Source organism: Crinia signifera, chromosome 5, assembly GCF_055691185.1.
Source record: "Crinia signifera chromosome 5, ASM5569118v1, whole genome shotgun sequence".
Classification (NCBI taxonomy): domain Eukaryota; kingdom Metazoa; phylum Chordata; class Amphibia; order Anura; family Myobatrachidae; genus Crinia; species Crinia signifera.
In genome coordinates this window covers 334,403,894-334,424,379 of record NC_139221.1, presented here as the reverse complement: position 1 = coordinate 334,424,379, position 20,486 = coordinate 334,403,894, and the positions used below count along the sequence as shown (strand labels likewise).

Here is a 20,486-nt window from a genome sequence, read left to right as displayed (position 1 = left end):
GGACTAACACGGCTCTTACACACACACACACATACGGCAACAGGAGACTAACACGGCTCTTACACTCACACAAACGGGCAACAGGGGACTAACACGAATCTTACATGCACACATACAGGCAACAGGGGACTAACACGGCTCTTAGACTCACACATAAGTGCAACAGGGGACTAAACCGGCTCTAACATGCACACATACGGGAAACAGGGGACTAACACAGCTCTTACACGCACATATATTGGCAACAGGGGACTAACACGGCTCTTACATGCACACATAGGGGCAACAGGGGACTGACACGGCTCTTACACGCACACACATGGGCAACAGTGGACTGACACGGCTCTTACACGCACACACACGGGCAACAGGGGACTATCACGGCTCTTACACGCACATATACGTGCAACGGGACTAACACGGCTCTTACACGCATACATACGGACAACAAGGGACTAACACTGCTCTTAAACGCATACATACGGACAACAGGGGACTAACACGGCTCTTACATACACACATATGGGAAACAGGGGACTAACACGGCTCTTACACGCACACATAGGGGCAACAGGGGACTAACACGGCTCTTACACGCACACATACGGGCAACAGGGGACTAACACGGCTCTTACACGCACACATACGGGCAACAGGGGACTAACACAGCTCTTACACGCACACATACGGGCAACAGGGGACTAACACGGCTCTTACACGCACACATACGGGCAACAGGGGACTAACATAGCTCTTACACGCACATATACGGGCAACAGGGGACTAACACGGCTCTTACACATATATGGGCAACACAAGACTAACATGGCTCTTACATGCACACATACAAGCAACAGTGGACTAACACGGCTCTTACACACACACATATGGGCAACAGGGGACTAACACGGTTCTTACATGCATACATAAGAGCAACAGGGGTGTATGGGTCCGTGACAAGGGGATTAACACGGCTCTTACAAGCATACATAAGAGCAACATGGGAATAACACAGCTCTTACACGCATACATATGGACAACAGGGGATTAACACAGGTTATCATGGGACTAACACGAATCTTACATGCACACATACAGGCAACAGGGGACTAACACGGCTCTTACATGCGCACATATGGACAACAGGGGATTAACACAGGTTATCACATCATGGGACTAACACGGCTCGGCAACAGGAGACTAACACGGCTCTTACACTCACACAAACGGGCAACAGGGGACTAACACGGCTCTTACATGCACACATACGGGCAACGGGACTAACACGGCTCTAACACGCACACATAAGGGCAACAGTGGACTAACTCGGCTTTTACACGCACACATACGTGCAACAGGGGACTAACACGGCTCTTACACACACACATACAGGCAACACAAGACTAACACGGCTCTTACACGCACACATACGGGCAACAGGGGACTAACACGGCTCTTACACACACACATATGGGCAACAGGGGACTAACATGGCTCGTACATGCACACATCATGGGACTAACAGTGGCCCTCCCTTCTAATGGCCGGGCATCGCCCGCGTTTTCTGGGGCACTCCCTGAATCGGCCAGCGTGCCGCCCCCAGTGCCATCGCTGGCGGTGAGCGCATGCACACTGCGGGTTTGATAATCGGTCGGGCTGTGAATTCGCAGCTGAGTGATTGAATCTGAATCAGGCCCCATCTTCCAGCATCGGAGCAGTACGGCAGGTAATAGCGTGTATGTGGGCGGGAGTCTCTATTACTCTGAGGCCATGTGATTGTGAAGAGCCAATGGACTGATAGCTGGCAATGTGGTGATGTCACCATTGGCTCCAGCTCATGTACCCATTCTGTGGTGACTGCGTCCTTCTCTCTGTCCAGCTCCTGCAGAGCAGTGACCTGAGTGACCTCATCTTCCTGGAACCATTGATGGACAACATGACCAGCCGGCTGAAGGACAGCAGCGTGATCGTACGCATGTTAGCCATCCGTGGCCTGGGGAACATTGCATCCGGATACCCCGATAAGGTCAGGGCCCCCCCACTGGTGCTCACCCTTGTGGGTAATCGGAGTTTCTCCTTCATCATGTATTTATGACATTACAGGTGCACAAGAACGGATCCCAGCTCCTTACCTCTATGATCAACGCCATGGATGACCGAGAGGACCCGGATCATATTGTGACCCAGGAAGCAATGTCCAGTCTCTCACTCCTGCTCCCCCATATGGAGGACACAGACATTCGCTCTCTCCTCATCCACACAGCCATCCGCATCCGACCCTTCTTTGACCATGTAAGTAAATGGCATGTGATGTCCACCCTTCCCCATGTGACATTCCACTGGCCATGTGTCTGTCTCACTGCTCCAGTCACCCATCTGCCTGTCTCACTGCTCCAGGCACCCATCTGCCTGTCTCACTGCTCCAGGCACCCGTCTGCCTGTCTCACTGCTCCGGTCACCCATCTGCCTGTCTCACTGCTCCAGTCACCCATCTGCCTGTCTTACTGCTCCAGGCAACCGTCTGCCTGTCTCACTGCTCCAGTCACCCGTCTGCCTGTCTCACTGCTCCAGTCACCCGTCTGCCTGTCTCACTGCTCCAGTCACCCGTCTGCCTGTCTGTCTCACTGCTCCAGTCACCCGTCTGCCTGTCTGTCTCACTGCTCCAGTCACCCGTCTGCCTGTCTGTCTCACTGCTCCAGTCACCCGTCTGCCTGTCTCACTGCTCTGGTCACCCATCTGCCTGTCTCACTGCTCCAGTCACCCATCTGCCTGTCTTACTGCTCCAGGCAACCGTCTGCCTGTCTCACTGCTCCAGTCACCCGTCTGCCTGTCTCACTGCTCCAGTCACCCGTCTGCCTGTCTCACTGCTCCAGTCACCCGTCTGCCTGTCTGTCTTACTGCTCCAGTCACCCGTCTGCCTGTCTGTCTCACTGCTCCAGTCACCCGTCTGCCTGTCTGTCTCACTGCTCCAGGCACCCGTATGCCTGTCTGTCTCACTGCTCCAGGCACCCGTCTGCCTGTCTGTCTCACTGCTCCAGTCACCCGTCTGCCTGTCTGTCTCACTGCTCCAGGCACCCGTCTGCCTGTCTGTCTCACTGCTCCAGGCACCCGTCTGCCTGTCTGTCTCACTGCTCCAGGCACCCGTCTGCCTGTCTCACTGCTCCAATCACCCGTCTGCCTGTCTGTCTCACTGCTCCAGTCACCCGTCTGCCTGTCTGTCTCACTGCTCCAGTCACCCGTCTGCCTGTCTGTCTCACTGCTCCAGTCACCCGTGTGCCTGTCTGTCTCACTGCTCCAGGCACCCGTCTGCCTGTCTGTCTCACTGCTCCAGTCACCCGTCTGCCTGTCTGTCTCACTGCTCCAGTCACCTGTCTGTCTCACTGCTCCAGTCACCCATCTGTCTCTCTCACTGCTCCAGTCACCCGTCTGCCTGTCTGTCTCACTGCTCCAGGCACCCGTATGCCTGTCTGTCTCACTGCTCCAGGCACCCGTCTGCCTGTCTGTCTCACTGCTCCAGTCACCCGTCTGCCTGTCTGTCTCACTGCTCCAGGCACCCGTCTGCCTGTCTGTCTCACTGCTCCGGTCACCCGTCTGCCGGTCTGTCTCACTGCTCCGGTCACCCGTCTGCCTGTCTGTCTCACTGCTCCGGTCACCCGTCTGTCTCACTGCTCCGGTCACCCGTCTGTCTCACTGCTCCGGTCACCCGTCTGTCTCACTGCTCAGGTCACCCGTCTGTCTCACTGCTCCGGTCACCTGTCTGTCTCACTGCTCCGGTCACCCGTCTGTCTCACTGCTCCAGTCACCCGTCTGTCTGTCTCACTGCTTCGGTCACCCGTCTGCCTGTCTGTCTCACTGCTCCGGTCACCCGTCTGCCTGTCTGTCTCACTGCTCCGGTCACCCGTCTGCCTGTCTGTCTCACTGCTCCGGTCACCCGTCTGCCTGTCTCTCTCACTGCTCCGGTCACCCGTCTGCCTGTCTCTCTCACTGCTCCACTCTGCCTGTCTGTCTAACTGCTCCGGTCACCCGTCTGCCTGTCTGTCTTACTGCTCCAGTCACCTGTCTGCCTCAGCGCCCCAGTCTTTCCCTGGTACATGCTATGGTGGCTGCTTGCTGTGTGTGATGTGGAGGTTCTGGACCCTGTAGCGCTATGTACTATGTGTTGGAAGCCCCCGGGTACATGCTATGGTGGCTGCTTGCTATGTGTGATGTGAAGGTGGTTCTGGACCCTGTAGGGCTATGTACTATGTGCTGGAAGCCCCCGGGTACATGCTATGGTGGCTGCTTTCTAAGTGTGATGTGGAGGTTCTGGACCCTGTAGCACTATGTGCTGGAAGCCCCCGGGTACATGCTATGGTGGCTGCTTTCTGTGTGTGATGTGGAGGTTCTGGACCCTGTAGCACTATGTACTATGTGCTGGAAGCCCCCGGGTACATGCTATGGTGGCTGCTTGCTATGTGTGATGTGAAGGTGGCTCTGGACCCTGTAGCGCTATGTACTATGTGCTGGAAGCCCCCGGGTACATGCTATAGTGGCTGCTTGCTGTGTGTGATGTGGAGGATCTGGACCCTGTAGCGCTATGTACTATGTGCTGGAAGCCCCCGGGCACATGCTATGGTGGCTGCTTGCTGTGTGTGATGTGGAGGTTCTGGACCCTGTAGCGCTATGTACTATGTGCTGGAAGCCCCCGGGCACATGCTATGGTGGCTGCTTGCTGTGTGTGATGTGGAGGTTCTGGACCCTGTAGCGCTATGTGCTATGTGCTGGAAGCCCCCGGGTACATGCTATGGTGGCTGCTTGCTATGTGTGATGTGAAGGTGGCTCTGGACCCTGTAGCGCTATGTACTATGTGCTGGAAGCCCCCGGGTACATGCTATAGTGGCTGCTTGCTGTGTGTGATGTGGAGGATCTGGACCCTGTAGCGCTATGTACTATGTGCTGGAAGCCCCCGGGCACATGCTATGGTGGCTGCTTGCTGTGTGTGATGTGGAGGTTCTGGACCCTGTAGCGCTATGTACTATGTGCTGGAAGCCCCCGGGCACATGCTATGGTGGCTGCTTGCTGTGTGTGATGTGGAGGTTCTGGACCCTGTAGCGCTATGTGCTGGAAGCCCCCGGGAACATGCTATGGTTGCTGCTTGCTGTGTGTGGTGTGAAGGTTCTCGACCCCGTAGCGCTATGTACTATGTGCTGGAAGCCCCCGGGTACATGCTATGGTGGATGCTTGCTGTGTGTGATGTGGAGGTTCTGGACCCTGTTGCGCTATGTACTATGTGCTGGAATCCTCCGGGTACATGCTATGGTGGCTGCTTGCTGTGTGTGATGTGGAGGTTCTGGACCCTGTAGCACTATGTACTATGTGCTGGAAACCCCCGGGTACATGCTATGGTGGCTGCTTGCGGTGTGTGATGTGGAGGATCTGGACCCTGTAGCGCTATGTACTATGTGCTGGAAGCCCCCGGGCACATGCTATGGTGGCTGCTTGCTGTGTGTGATGTGGAGGTTCTGGACCCTATAGCGCTATGTACTATGTGCTGGAAGCCCCCGGATACATGCTATGGTGGCTGCTTGTTGTGTGTGATGTGGAGGTTCTGGACCCTGTAGCGCTATGTACTATGTGCTGGAAGCCCCCGGGTACATGCTATAGTGGCTGCTTGCTGTGTGTGATGTGGAGGATCTGGACCCTGTAGCGCTATGTACTATGTGCTGGAAGCCCCCGGGCACATGCTATGGTGGCTGCTTGCTGTGTGTGATGTGGAGGTTCTGGACCCTGTAGCGCTATGTACTATGTGCTGGAAGCCCCCGGGCACATGCTATGGTGGCTGCTTGCGGTGTGTGATGTGGAGGTTCTGGACCCTGTAGCGCTATGTACTATGTGCTGGAAGCCCCCGGGCACATGCTATGGTGGATGCCTGCTGTGTGTGATGTGGAGGTTCTGGACCCTGTAGCGCTATGTACTATGTGCTGGAAGCCCCCAGGCACATGCTATGGTGGCTGCTTGCTGTGTGTGATGTGAAGGTTCTGGACCCTGTAGCGCTATGTACTGTGTGCTGGAAGCCCCCGGGCACATGCTATGGTGGCTGCTTGCTGTGTGTGATGTGGAGGTTCTGGACCCTATAGCGCTATGTACTATGTGCTGGAAGCCCCGGGTACATGCTATGGTGGCTGCTTGCTGTGTGTGATGTGGAGGTTCTGGACCCTGTAGCGCTATGTACTATGTGCTGGAAGCCCCAGGTACATGCTATGGTGGCTGCTTGCTATGTGTGATGTGGAGGTTCTGGACCCTGTAGCGCTATGTACTACGTGCTGGAAGCCCCCGGGTACATGCTATGGTGGCTGCTTGCTATGTGTGATGTGGAGGTTCTGGACCCTATAGCACTATGTACTATGTGCTGGAAGCCCCCGGGTACATGCTATGGTGGCTGCTTGCTATGTGTGATGTGAAGGTGGTTCTGGACCCTGTAGCGCTATGTACTATGTGCTGGAAGCCCCCGGGTACATGCTATGGTGGCTGCTTGCTATGTGTGATGTGGAGGTTCTGGACCCTGTAGCACTATGTACTATGTGCTGGAAGCCCCAGGTACATGCTATGGTGGCTGCTTGCTGTGTGTGATGTGGAGGTTCTGGACCCTGTAGCGCTATGTACTATGTGCTGGAAGCCCCCGGGTACATGCTATGGTGGCTGCTTGCTGTGTGTGATGTGGAGGTTCTGGACCCTGTAGCGCTATGTACTATGTGCTGGAACCCCCCGGGTACATACTATGGTGGCTGCTTGCTGTGTGTGATGTGGAGGTTCTGGACCACGTAGCGCTATGTACTATGTGCTGGAAGCCCCGGGTACATGCTATGGTGGCTGCTTGCTGTGTGTGATGTGGAGGATCTGGACCCTGTACTGCTATGTACTATGTGCTGGAAGCCCCCGGGTATATGCTATGATGGCTGCGTGCTGTGTGTGATGTGGAGGTTCTGGACCCTGTAGCGCTATGTACTATGTGCTGGAAGCCCCCGGGTACATGGTATGGTGGCTGCTTGCTGTGTGTGATGTGGAGGTTCTGGACCACGTAGCGCTATGTACTATGTGCTGGAAGCCCCGGGTACATGCTATGGTGGCTGCTTGCTGTGTGTGATGTGGAGGTTCTGGACCCTATAGCGCTATGTACTATGTGCTGGAAGCCCCCGGGAACATGCTATGGTTGCTGCTTGCTGTGTGTGATGTGGAGGTTCTGGACCACGTAGCGCTAGGTACTATGTGCTGGAAGCCCCCTGGTACATGCTATGGTGGATGCTTGCTGTGTGTGATGTGGAGGATCTGGACCCTGTAGCGCTATGTACTATGTGCTGGAAGCCCCCGGGAACATGCTATGGTGGCTGCTTGCTGTGAGTGATGTGGAGGTTCTGGACCCTGTAGCGCTATGTACTATGTGCTGGAAGCCCCCGGGAACATGCTATGGTGGCTGCTTGCTGTGTGTGATGTGGAGGTTCTGGACCCTGTAGCGCTATGTACTATGTGCTGGAAGCCCCCGGGTATATGCTATGATGGCTGCTTGCTGTGTGTGATGTGAAGGTTCTGGACCCTGTAGCGCTATGTACTATGTGCTGGAAGCCCTGGGCACATGCTATGGTGGCTGCTTGCTGTGTGTGATGTGGAGGTTCTGGACCACGTAGTGCTATGTACTATGTGCTGGAAGCCCCGGGTACATGCTATGGTTGCTGCTTGCTGTGTGTGGTGTGGAGGTTCTGGACCCTGTAGCGCTATGTACTATGTGCTGGGAGCCCCCGGGTACATGCTATGGTGGCTGCTTGCTGTGTGTGATGTGAAGGATCTGGACCCTGTAGCGCTATGTACTATGTGCTGGAAGCCCCCGGGTACATGCTATGGTGGCTGCCTGCTGTGTGTGATGTGGAGGTTCTGGACCCTGTTTCGCTATGTACGATGTGCTGGAAGCCCCCGGGTACATGCTATGGTGGCTGCTTGCTGTGTGTGATGTGGAGGTTCTGGACCCCGTAGCGCTATGTACTATGTGCTGAAAGCCCCCGGGAACATGCTATGGTGGCTGCTTGCTGTGTGTGATGTGGAGGTTCTGGACCCTGTAGCGCTATGTACTATGTGCTGGAAGCCCCCGGGTATATGCTATGATGGCTGCTTGCTGTGTGTGATGTGAAGGTTCTGGACCCTGTAGCGCTGTGTACTATGTGCTGGAAGCCCCCGGGTACATGCTATGGTGGCTGCTTGCTGTGTGTGATGTGGAGGTTCTGGACCACGTAGCGCTATGTACTATGTGCTGGAAGCCCCGGGTACATGCTATGGTGGCTGCTTGCTGTGTGTGATGTGAAGGATCTGGACCCTGTAGCGCTATGTACTATGTGCTGGAAGCCCCCGGGCACATGCTATGGTGGCTGCCTGCTGTGTGTGATGTGAAGGTTCTGGACCCTGTAGCGCTATGTACTATGTGCTGGAAGCCCCCGAGCACATGCTATGGTGGCTGCTTGCTGTGTGTGATGTGGAGGTTCTGGACCACGTAGCGCTATGTACTATGTGCTGGAAGCCCCCTGGTACATGCTATGGTGGATGCTTACTGTGTGTGATGTGGAGGATCTGGACCCTGTAGCACTATGTGCTGGAAGCCCCCGGGAACATGCTATGGTGGCTGCTTGCTGTGTGTGGTGTGGAGGTTCTGGATCCTGTAGCGCTATGTACTAGGTGCTGGAAGCCCCCGGGTACATGCTATGGTGGCTGCTTGCTGTGTGTGATGTGGAGAATCTTGACCCTGTAGCGCTATGTACTATGTGCTGGAAGCCCCCGAGCACATGCTATGGTGGCTGCCTGCTGTGTGTGATGTGGAGGTTCTAGACCCTGTAGCGCTATGTACTATGTGCTGGAAGCCCCCAGGCACATGCTATGGTGGATGCTTGCTGTGTGTGATGTGGAGGTTCTGGACCCTGTAGCGCTATGTGCTGGAAGCCCCCGGGCACATGCTATGGTGGCTGCTTGCTGTGTGTGATGTGGAGGTTCTGGACCCTGTAGTGCTATGTACTATGTGCTGGAAGCCCCCGGGTACATGCTATGGTGGATGCTTGCTGTGTGTGATGTGGAGGTTCTGGACCCTGTAGCGCTATGTACTATGTGCTGGAAGCCCCCAGGCACATGCTATGGTGGATGCTTGCTGTGTGTGATGTGGAGGTTCTGGACCCTGTAGCGCTATGTGCTGGAAGCCCCCGGGTACATGCTATGGTGGCTGCTTGCTGTGTGTGATGTGGAGGTTCTGGACCCTGTAGCACTATGTGCTGGAAGCCCCCGGGCACATGCTATAGTGGATGCTTGCTGTGTGTGATGTGGAGGTTCTGGACCCTGTAGCGCTATGTACTATGTGCTGGAAGCCCCCGGGTACATGCTATGGTGGCTGCTTGCTATGTGTGATGTGGAGGTTCTGGACCCTGTAGCACTATGTACTATGTGCTGGAAGCCCCCAGGTACATGCTATGTTGGCTGCTTGCTATGTGTGATGTGGAGGTTCTGGACCCTGTAGCACTATGTACTATGTGCTGGAACCCCCCGGGTACATGCTATGGTGGCTGCTTGCTGTGTGTGTTGTGGAGGTTCTGGACCACGTAGCGCTATGTACTATGTGCTGGAAGCCCCCGGGCACATGCTATGGTGGCTGCTTGCTGTGTGTGATGTGGAGGTTCTGGACCCTGTAGCGCTTTGTACTATGTGCTGGAAGCCCCCGGGAACATGCTATGATGGCTGCTTGCTGTGTGTGATGTGGAGGTTCTGGACACTGTAGCGCTATGTGCTATGTGCTGGAAGCCCCCGGGTACATGCTATGGTGGCTGCTTGCTGTGTGTGATGTGGAGGATCTGGACCCTGTAGCGCTATGTACTATGTGCTGGAAGCCCCCCGGGTACATGCTATGGTGGCTGCCTGCTGTGCGTGATTTGGAGGTTCTGGACCCTGTAGCGCTATGTACTATGTGCTGGTGGCTATGGTGGCTGCTTGCTGTGTGTGATGTGGAGGTTCTGGACCACGTAGCGCTATGTACTATGTGCTGGAAGCCCCCTGGTACATGCTATGGTGGATGCTTACTGTGTGTGATGTGGAGGATCTGGACCCTGTAGCGCTATGTACTATGTGCTGGAAGCCCCCGGGAACATGCTATGGTGGCTGCTTGCTAAGTGTGGTGTGGAGGTTCTGGACCCTGTAGCGCTATGTACTATGTGCTGGAAGCCTACGGGTACATGCTATGGTGGCTGCTTGCTGTGTGTGATGTGGAGGATCTTGACCCTGTAGTGCTATGTACTATGTGCTGGAAGCCCCCGGGCACATGCTATGGTGGCTGCCTGCTGTGTGTGATGTGGAGGTTCTAGACCCTGTAGCGCTATGTACTATGTGCTGGAAGCCCCCAGGCACATGCTATGGTGGATGCTTGCTGTGTGTGATGTGGAGGTTCTGGACCCTGTAGCGCTATGTGCTGGAAGCCCCCGGGCACATGCTATGGTGGCTGCTTGCTGTGTGTGATGTGGAGGTTCTGGACCCTGTAGCGCTATGTACTATGTGCTGGAAGCCCCCAGGCACATGCTATGGTGGATGCTTGCTGTGTGTGATGTGGAGGTTCTGGACCCTGTAGCGCTATGTGCTGGAAGCCCCCGGGCACATGCTATGGTGGCTGCTTGCTGTGTGTGATGTGGAGGTTCTGGACCCTGTAGCGCTATGTACTATGTGCTGGAAGCCCCCGGGCACATGCTATGGTGGATGCTTGCTGTGTGTGATGTGGAGGTTCTGGACCCTGTAGCGCTATGTACTATGTGCTGGTAGCCCCCGGGTAAATGCTATGGTGGCTGCTTGCTATGTGTGATGTGGAGGTTCTGGACCCTGTAGCACTATGTATTATGTGCTGGAAGCCCCCAGGTACATGCTATGGTGGCTGCTTGCTATGTATGATGTGGAGGTTCTGGACCCTGTAGCACTATGTACTATGTGCTGGAACCCCCCGGGTACATGCTATGGTGGCTGCTTGCTGTGTGTGATGTGGAGGTTCTGGACCACGTAGCGCTATGTACTATGTGCTGGAAGCCCCCGGGCACATGCTATGGTGGCTGCTTGCTGTGTGTGATGTGGAGGTTCTGGACCCTTTAGCGCTATGTACTATGTGCTGGAAGCCCCCGGGAACATGCTATGATGGCTGCTTGCTGTGTGTGATGTGGAGGTTCTGGACCCTGTAGCGGTATGTGCTATGTGCTGGAAGCCCCCGTGTACATGCTATGGTGGCTGCTTGCTGTGTGTGATGTGGAGGATCTGGACCCTGTAGCGCTATGTACTATGTGCTGGAAGCCCCCCGGGTACATGCTATGGTGGCTGCCTGCTGTGCGTGATTTGGAGGTTCTGGACCCTGTAGCGCTATGTACTATGTGCTGGAAGCCCCCGGGCACATGCTATGGTGGCTGCTTGCTGTGTGTGATGTGGAGGTTCTGGACCCTGTAGCGCTATGTACTATGTGCTGGAAGCCCCCGGGTACATGCTATGGTGGATGCCTGCTTTGTGTGATGTGGAGGTTCTGGACCCTGTAGCGCTATGTACTATGTGCTGGAAGCCCCCGGGAACATGCTATGGTGGATGCTTGCTGTGTGTGATGTGGAGGTTCTGGACCCTGTAGCGCTGTGTACTATGTGCTGGAAGCCCCCGGGTACATGCTATGGTGGATGCTTGCTGTGTGTGATGTGGAGGTTCTGGACCCTGTAGCGCTATGTACTATGTGCTGGAAGCCCCCGGGTACATGCTATGGTGGCTGCTTGCTATGTGTGATGTGGAGGTTCTGGACCCTGTAGCACTATGTATTATGTGCTGGAAGCCCCCAGGTACATGCTATGGTGGCTGCTTGCTATGTATGATGTGGAGGTTCTGGACCCTGTAGCACTATGTACTATGTGCTGGAACCCCCCGGGTACATGCTATGGTGGCTGCTTGCTGTGTGTGATGTGGAGGTTCTGGACCACGTAGCGCTATGTACTATGTGCTGGAAGCCCTCGGGCACATGCTATGGTGGCTGCTTGCTGTGTGTGATGTGGAGGTTCTGGACCCTTTAGCGCTATGTACTATGTGCTGGAAGCCCCCGGGAACATGCTATGATGGCTGCTTGCTGTGTGTGATGTGGAGGTTCTGGACCCTGTAGCGCTATGTGCTATGTGCTGGAAGCCCCCGGGTACATGCTATGGTGGCTGCTTGCTGTGTGTGTGATGTGGAGGATCTGGACCCTGTAGCGCTATGTACTATGTGCTGGAAGCCCTCCGGGTACATGCTATGGTGGCTGCCTGCTGTGCGTGATTTGGAGGTTCTGGACCCTGTAGCGCTATGTACTATGTGCTGGAAGCCCCCGGGCACATGCTATGGTGGCTGCTTGCTGTGTGTGATGTGGAGGTTCTGGACCCTGTAGCGCTATGTACTATGTGCTGGAAGCCCCCGGGTACATGCTATGGTGGATGCCTGCTTTGTGTGATGTGGAGGTTCTGGACCCTGTAGCGCTATGTACTATGTGCTGGAAGCCCCCGGGAACATGCTATGGTGGATGCTTGCTGTGTGTGATGTGGAGGTTCTGGACCCTGTAGCGCTGTGTACTATGTGCTGGAAGCCCCCGGGTACATGCTATGGTGGATGCTTGCTGTGTGTGATGTGGAGGTTCTGGACCCTGTAGCGCTATGTACTATGTGCTGGAAGCCGCTGGGCACATGCTATGGTGGCTGCTTGCTGTGTGTGATGTGGAGGATCTGGACCCTGTAGCGCTATGTACTATGTGCTGGAAGCCCCCGGGCACATGCTATGGTGGCTGCTTGCTGTGTGTGATGTGAAGGATCTGGACCCTGTTGCGCTGTGTACTATGTGCTATAAGCCCCCGGGTACATGCTATGGTGGATGCCTGCTGTGTTTGATGTGGAGGATCTGGACCCTGTAGCGCTATGTACTATGTGCTGGAAGCCCCCGGGCACATGCTATGGTGGCTGCTTGCTGTGTGTGATGTGAAGGATCTGGACCCAGTTGCGCTGTGTACTATGTGCTATAAGCCCCCGGGTACATGCTATAGTGGCTGCTTGCTGTGTGTGATGTGGAGGATCTTGACCCTGTAGCGCTATGTACTATGTGCTGGAAGCCCCCGGGCACATGCTATGGTGGATGCTTGCTGTGTGTGATGTGGAGGATCTTGACCCTGTAGCGCTATGTACTATGTGCTGGAAGCCCCCGGGTACATGCTATGGTGGATGCTTGCTGTGTGTGATGTGGAGGTTCTGGACCCTGTAGCGCTATGTACTATGTGCTGGAAGCCCCCAGGCACATGCTATGGTGGATGCTTGCTGTGTGTGATGTGGAGGTTCTGGACCCTGTAGCGATATGTGCTGGAAGCCCCCGGGCACATGCTATGGTGGCTGCTTGCTGTGTGTGATGTGGAGGTTCTGGACCCTGTAGCGCTATGTACTATGTGCTGGAAGCCCCCGGGCACATGCTATGGTGGATGCTTGCTGTGTGTGATGTGGAGGTTCTGGACCCTGTAGCGCTATGTACTATGTGCTGGAACCCCCCGGGTACATGCTATGGTGGCTGCTTGCTGTGTGTGATGTGGAGGTTCTGGACCACGTAGCGCTAAGTACTATGTGCTGGAAGCCCCCGGGCACATGCTATGGTGGCTGCTTGCTGTGTGTGATGTGGAGGTTCTGGACCCTTTAGCGCTATGTACTATGTGCTGGAAGCCCCCGGGAACATGCTATGGTGGCTGCTTGCTGTGTGTGATGTGGAGGATCTGGACCCTGTAGCGCTATGTACTATGTGCTGGAAGCCCCCCGGGTACATGCTATGGTGGCTGCCTGCTGTGCGTAATTTGGAGGTTCTGGACCCTGTAGTGCTATGTACTATGTGCAGGAAGCCCCCGGGCACATGCTATGGTGGCTGCTTGCTGTGTGTGATGTGGAGGTTCTGGACCCTGTAGCGCTATGTACTATTTGCTGGAAGCCCCCGGGTACATGCTATGTTGGATGCCTGCTTTGTGTGATGTGGAGGTTCTGGACCCTGTAGCGCTATGTACTATGTGCTGGAAGCCCCCGGGAACATGCTATGGTGGATGCTTGCTGTGTGTGATGTGGAGGTTCTGGACCCTGTAGCGCTGTGTACTATGTGCTGGAAGCCCCCGGGTACATGCTATGGTGGATGCTTGCTGTGTGTGATGTGGAGGTTCTGGACCCTGTAGCGCTATGTACTATGTGCTGGAAGCCGCTGGGCACATGCTATGGTGGCTGCTTGCTGTGTGTGATGTGGAGGATCTGGACCCTGTAGCGCTATGTACTATGTGCTGGAAGCCCCCGGGCACATGCTATGGTGGCTGCTTGCTGTGTGTGATGTGAAGGATCTGGACCCTGTTGCGCTGTGTACTATGTGCTATAAGCCCCCGGGTACATGCTATGGTAGATGCCTGCTGTGTGTGATGTGGAGGTTCTGGACCCTGTAGGGCTATGTACTATGTGCTGGAAACCCCGGGTACATGATATGGTGGCTGCTTGCTGTGTGTGATGTGGAGGTTCTGGACCCTGTAGCGCTATGTACTATGTGCTGGAAGCCCCCGGGTACATGCTATGGTGGCTGCTTGCTGTGTGTGATGTGGAGGTTCTGGACCCTGTAGCGCTATGTACTATGTGCTGGAAGCCCCCGGGTACATGCTATGGTGGCTGCTTGTTGTGTGTGATGTGGAGGTTCTGGACCCTGTAGCGCTATGTACTATGTGCTGGAAGCCCCCGGGAACATGCTATGGTGGCTGCTTGCTGTGTGTGATGTGGAGGTTCTGGACCCTGTAGCGCTATGTACTATATGCTGGAAGCCCCCGGGTACATGCTATGGTGGCTGCTTGCTGTGTGTGATGTGGAGGTTCTGGACCCTGTAGCGCTGTGTACTATGTGCTGGAAGCCCCGGGTACATGCTATGGTGGCTGCTTGCTGTGTGTGATGTGGAGGTTCTGGACCCTGTAGCGCTATGTACTATGTGCTGGAAGCCCCGGGTACATGATATGCTGGCTGCTTGCTGTGTGTGATGTGGAGGTTCTGGACCCTGTAGCGCTATGTACTATATGCTGGAAGCCCCCGGGTACATGCTATGGTGGCTGCTTGCTGTGTGTGATGTGGAGGTTCTGGACCCTGTAGCTGCGCTATGTACTGTGTGCTGGAAGCCCCCGGGCACATGCTATGGTGGCTGCTTGCTGTGTGTGATGTGGAGGTTCTGGACCCTGTTGCGCTATGTACTATGTGCTGGAAGCCCCCGGGTACATGCTATGGTGGATGCTTGCTGTGTGTGATGTGGAGGATCTGGACCCTGTAGCGCTATGTACTATGTGCTGGAAGCCCCCGGGTACATGCTATGGTGGCTGCTTGCTGTGTGTGATGTGGAGGTTCTGGACCCTGTAGTGCTATGTACTATGTGCTGGAAGCCCCCGGGTACATGCTATGGTGGCTGCTTGCTATGTGTGATGTGGAGGTTCTGGACCCTGTAGCGCTATGTGCTATGTGCTGGAAGCCCCCGGGTACATGCTATTTTGGCTGCTTGCTATGTGTGATGTGGAGGTTCTGGACCCTGTTGCGCTATGTACTATATGCTGGAAGCCCCCGGGTACATGCTATGGTGGATGCTTGCTGTGTGTGATGTGGAGGATCTGGACCCTGTAGCGCTGTGTACTATGTGCTGGAAGCTCCCGGGAACATGCTATGGTGGCTGCTTGCTGTGTGTGATGTGGAGGATCTGGACCCTGTAGCGCTATGTACTGGAACCCCCCGGGCACATGCTATGGTGGCTGTTAGCTGTGTGTGATGTGGAGGTTCTGGACCCTGTAGCGCTATGTACTATATGCTGAAAGCCCCCGGGTACATGCTATGGTGGCTGCTTGCTGTGTGTGATGTGGAGGATCTGGACCCTGTAGCGCTATGTACTATGTGCTATAAGCCCCCGGGTACATGCTATGGTGGATGCCTGCTGTGTGTGATGTGGAGGTTCTGGACCCTGTAGCGCTGTGTACTATGTGCTGGAAGCCCCCGGGTACATGCTATGGTGGCTGCTTGCTGTGTGTGATGTGGAGGATCTGGACCCTATAGCGCTATGTACTATGTGCTGGAAGCCCCCGGGTACATGCTATGGTGGCTGCTTGCTGTGTGTGATGTGGAGGTTCTGGACCCTATAGCGCTATGTACTATGTGCTGGAAGCCCCCGGGTACATGCTATGGTGGCTGCTTGCTATGTGTGATGTGGAGGTTCTGGACCCTGTAGCGCTATGTACTATGTGCTGGAAGCCCCTGGGTACATGCTATGGTGGCTGCTTGCTGTGTGTGATTTGGACGTTCTGGACCCTATAGCGCTATGTACTATGTGCTGGAAGCCCCCGGGTACATGCTATGGTGGCTGCTTGCTATGTGTGATGTGGAGGTTCTGGACCCTGTAGCACTATGTGCTGGAAGCCCCCGGGTACATGCTATGGTGGCTGCTTGCTATGTGTGATGTGGAGGATCTGGACCCTGTAGCAGCGCTATGTACTATGTGCTGGAAGCCCCCCGGGTACATGCTATGGTGGCTGCTTGCTGTGTGTGATGTGGAGGATCTGGACCCTGTAGCAGCGCTATGTACTATGTGCTGGAAGCCCCCGGGTACATGCTATGGTGGCTGCTTGCTGTGTGTGATGTGGAGGTTTTGGACCCTGTAGCGCTATGTACTATGTGCTGGAAGCCCCCGGGTACATGCTATGGTGGATGCCTGCTGTGTGTGATGTGGAGGTTCTGGACCCTGTAGCGCTATGTACTATGTGCTGGAAGCCCCCGGGTACATGCTATGGTGGCTGCCTGCTGTGTGTGATGTGGAGGTTCTGGACCCTGTAGCGCTATGTACTATGTGCTGGAAGCCCCCGGGTACATGCTATGGTGGATGCTTGCTGTGTGTGATGTGGAGGTTCTGGACCCTGTAGCGCTATGTACTATGTGCTGGAAGCCCCCCGGGAACATGCTATGGTGGCTGCTTGCTGTGAGTGTGATGTGGAGGTTCTGGACCCTGTAGCGCTATGTACTATGTGCTGGAAGCCCCCGGGTACATGCTATGGTGGCTGCCTGCTGTGTGTGATGTGGAGGTTCTCGACCCCGTAGCGCTATGTACTATGTGCTGGAAGCCCCCGGGTACATGCTATGGTGGCTGCTTGCTGTGTGTGATGTGGAGGTTCTGGACCCTGTTGCGCTATGTACTATGTGCTGGAAGCTCCCGGGCACATGCTATGGTGGATGCCTGCTGTGTGTGATGTGGAGGTTCTGGACCCTGTAGTGCTATGTACTATGTGCTGGAAGCCCCCGGGTACATGCTATGGTGGCTGCTTGCTGTGTGTGATGTGGAGGTTCTGGACCACGTAGCGCTATGTACTATGTGCTGGAAGCCCCCGGGTACATGCTATGGTTGCTGCTTGCTGTGTGTGATGTGGAGGTTCTGGACCCTGTAGCGCTATGTACTATGTGCTGGAAGCCCCCGGGCACATGCTATGGTGGCTGCTTGCTGTGTGTGATGTGGAGGTTCTGGACCCTGTAGCGCTATGTACTATGTGCTGGAAGCCTCCGGGCACATGCTATGATGGCTGCTTGCTATGTGTGATGTGGAGGTTCTGGACCCTGTAGCGCTATGTACTATATGCTGGAAGCCCCCGGGCACATGCTATGGTGGCTGCTTGCTGTGTGTGATGTGGAGGTTCTGGACCCTGTAGCGCTATGTACTATGTGCTGGAAGCCCCCGGGTACATGCTATGGTGGCTGCTTGCTATGTGTGATGTGGAGGTTCTGGACCCTGTAGCACTATGTACTATGTGCTGGAAGCCCCCGGGCACATGCTATGGTGAATGCTTGCTGTGTGTGATGTGGAGGTTCTGGACCACGTAGCGCTATGTACTATGTGCTGGAAGCCCCTGGGTACATGCTATGGTGGCTGCTTGCTATGTGTGATGTGGAGGTTCTGGACCCTGTAGCGCTATGTACTATATGCTGGAAGCCCCCGGGTACATGCTATGGTGGCTGCTTGCTGTGTGTGATGTGGAGGTTCTGGACCCTGTAGCGCTATGTACTATGTGCTGGAAGCCCCCGGGTACATGCTATGATGGCTGCTTGCTATGTGTGATGTGAAGGTTCTGGACCCTGTTGCGCTATGTACTATGTGCTGGAAGCCCACGGGTACATGCTATGGTGGATGCTTGCTGTGTGTGATGTGGAGGTTCTGGCCCCTGTAGCGCTATGTACTATGTGCTGGAAGCCCCCCGGGTACATGCTATGGTGGCTGCCTGCTGTGCGTGATTTGGAGGTTCTGGACCCTGTAGCGCTATGTACTATGTGCTGGAAGCCCCCTGGTACATGCTATGGTGGCTGCTTGCTGTGTGTGATGTGGAGGTTCTAGACCCTGTAGCGCTATGTACTATGTGCTGGAAGCCCCCGGGTACATGCTATGGTGGCTGCTTGCTGTGTGTGATGTGGAGGATCTGGACCCTGTAGCGCTATGTACTATGTGCTGGAAGCCCCCTGGTACATGCTATGGTGGCTGCTTGCTGTGTGTGATGTGGAGGTTCTGGACCCTGTAGCGCTATGTACTATGTGCTGGAAGCCCCCTGGTACATGCTATGGTGGCTGCTTGCTGTGTGTGATGTGGAGGTTCTAGACCCTGTAGCGCTATGTACTATGTGCTGGAAGCCCCCGGGTACATGCTATGGTGGCTGCTTGCTGTGTGTGATGTGGAGGATCTGGACCCTGTAGCGCTATGTACTATGTGCTGGAAGCCCCCTGGTACATGCTATGGTGGCTGCTTGCTGTGTGTGATGTGGAGGATCTGGACCCTGTAGCGCTATGTACTATGTGCTGGAAGCCCCCGGGTACATGCAAGTCTCACGGGGTAACTAATGCAGCACATATCGGGGGTATTTCAGGAGAAGGCAGAGCTGCGTAAAGCCTCCATCATGCTGTTCGGGAACCTGGCCAGGCTCAGCTCAGGGTGGAGCGAGGAGGTTCTGTTTGAGCAGATCCTGAATGGCCTTGTGACGTTACTTCTGCACCTGCAGGACCCAAAGCCGGACGTGGTGAAGGTGAGCGTAGTAATGGGGTGCGGATACAGACACGTCAGCCACCGCCGTGACTTACATGTGGCCTCTCTGTGTTTCAGGCATGTAAATTTGCTCTGCAGATGTGTGCTCCAAATATAAAGAACCAGAGCCTTGCGGATATGTTCCTGTCCCACCTGCACCCGGACCGAGGCCTGCACTACGGGGAGTTCATGAATAATGTCTGCAAACACCTGGTGAGGACACAACGCATGTATGCCAAGCTGCTCAATCAGAGGTAGGGGTCCTGTATCCCAATTCCACCTGGTGAGGACACGCCTGGCCACCGTATGATGTGGGTGGGGACTGATTCATTGAGAGGTGGTCACGTTCTCCTGTCCATTGGAGTATCTAACATGACCGTGTAGTGTGCTCTCCTGTACATGGGAGTATGTAGCATACAGTGTAGCGTGCTCTCCTGTACATGTATGTAGCATACCGTGTAGCGTGCGCTCCTGTACATGTATGTAGCATACCGTGTAGCATGCTCTCCTGTGCATGGGAGTATGTAGCATACTGTGTAGCGTACTCTCCTGTACATGTATGTAGCATACCGTGTAGCGTGCTCTCCTGTACATGGGAGTATGTAGCATACCGTATAGTGTGCTCTCATGTACATGGGAGTATGTAGCATACCATGTAGCAAGCTCTCCTGTACATGGGAGTATGTAGCATACCATGTAGCGTGCTCTCCTATACATGTATATAGCATACCGTGTAGTGTGCTCTCATGTACATGGGAGTATGTAGCATACCATGTAGCGTGCTCTCCTGTACATGGGAGTATGTAGCATACCATGTAGCGTGCGCTCCTGTACATGTATGTAGCATACAGTGTAGTGTGCTCTCATGTAAATGGGAGTATGTATCATACAGCGTAGCATGTTCTCCTTTACATGGGAGTATGTAGCATACCATGTAGCGTGCTCTCCTGTACATGTATGTAGCATACCATGTAGCGTGCTCTCCTGTACATGGGAGTATGTAGCATACCATATAGCGTGCTCTCCTGTACATGTATGTAGCATACCGTGTAGTGTGCTCTCATGTACATGGGAGTGTGTAACATCTTGTGTAGGGTGCTGTCATGTACATGTGTGTGGCATACTATGTAGCGTGCTCTCCTGTACATGTATGAGGCATACCGTGTAGTGTGCTCTCATGTACATGGGAGTATGTAGCATACAGTGTAGCGTGTTCTCCTGTACATGTATGTAGCATACCGTGTAGTGTGCTCTCATGTACATGGGAGTATGTATCATACAGCGTAGCATGTTCTCCTGTACATGGGAGTATGTAGCATACCATGTCGTGTGCTCTCCTGTACATGTATGTAGCATACCGTGTAGTGTGCTCTCATGTACAT

At 54.8% G+C, this 20,486-nt stretch overlaps 1 protein-coding gene across 7 annotated transcripts in view; it reads left to right on the top strand.

Moving 5' to 3' along the window:
* MROH1 (maestro heat like repeat family member 1) overlaps window positions 1–20,486 on the top strand; it is a 405,085-nt gene that overhangs the window by 365,180 nt on the left and 19,419 nt on the right. For 5 of the 7 annotated variants that reach the window (XM_083145076.1, XM_083145075.1, XM_083145077.1 and 2 more), the window contains 4 exons: window positions 1,880–2,026; window positions 2,104–2,292; window positions 18,950–19,105; window positions 19,183–19,317. In XM_083145076.1, coding sequence (XP_083001202.1) covers window positions 1,880–2,026; window positions 2,104–2,292; window positions 18,950–19,105; window positions 19,183–19,317 — 627 coding nt within the window. Of the gene's footprint in view, window positions 1–1,879; window positions 2,027–2,103; window positions 2,293–18,949; window positions 19,106–19,182; window positions 19,388–20,486 lie in introns of all 7 variants that reach the window. The other 2 variants (XR_014444044.1, XR_014444045.1) reach the window with 2 other exon arrangements.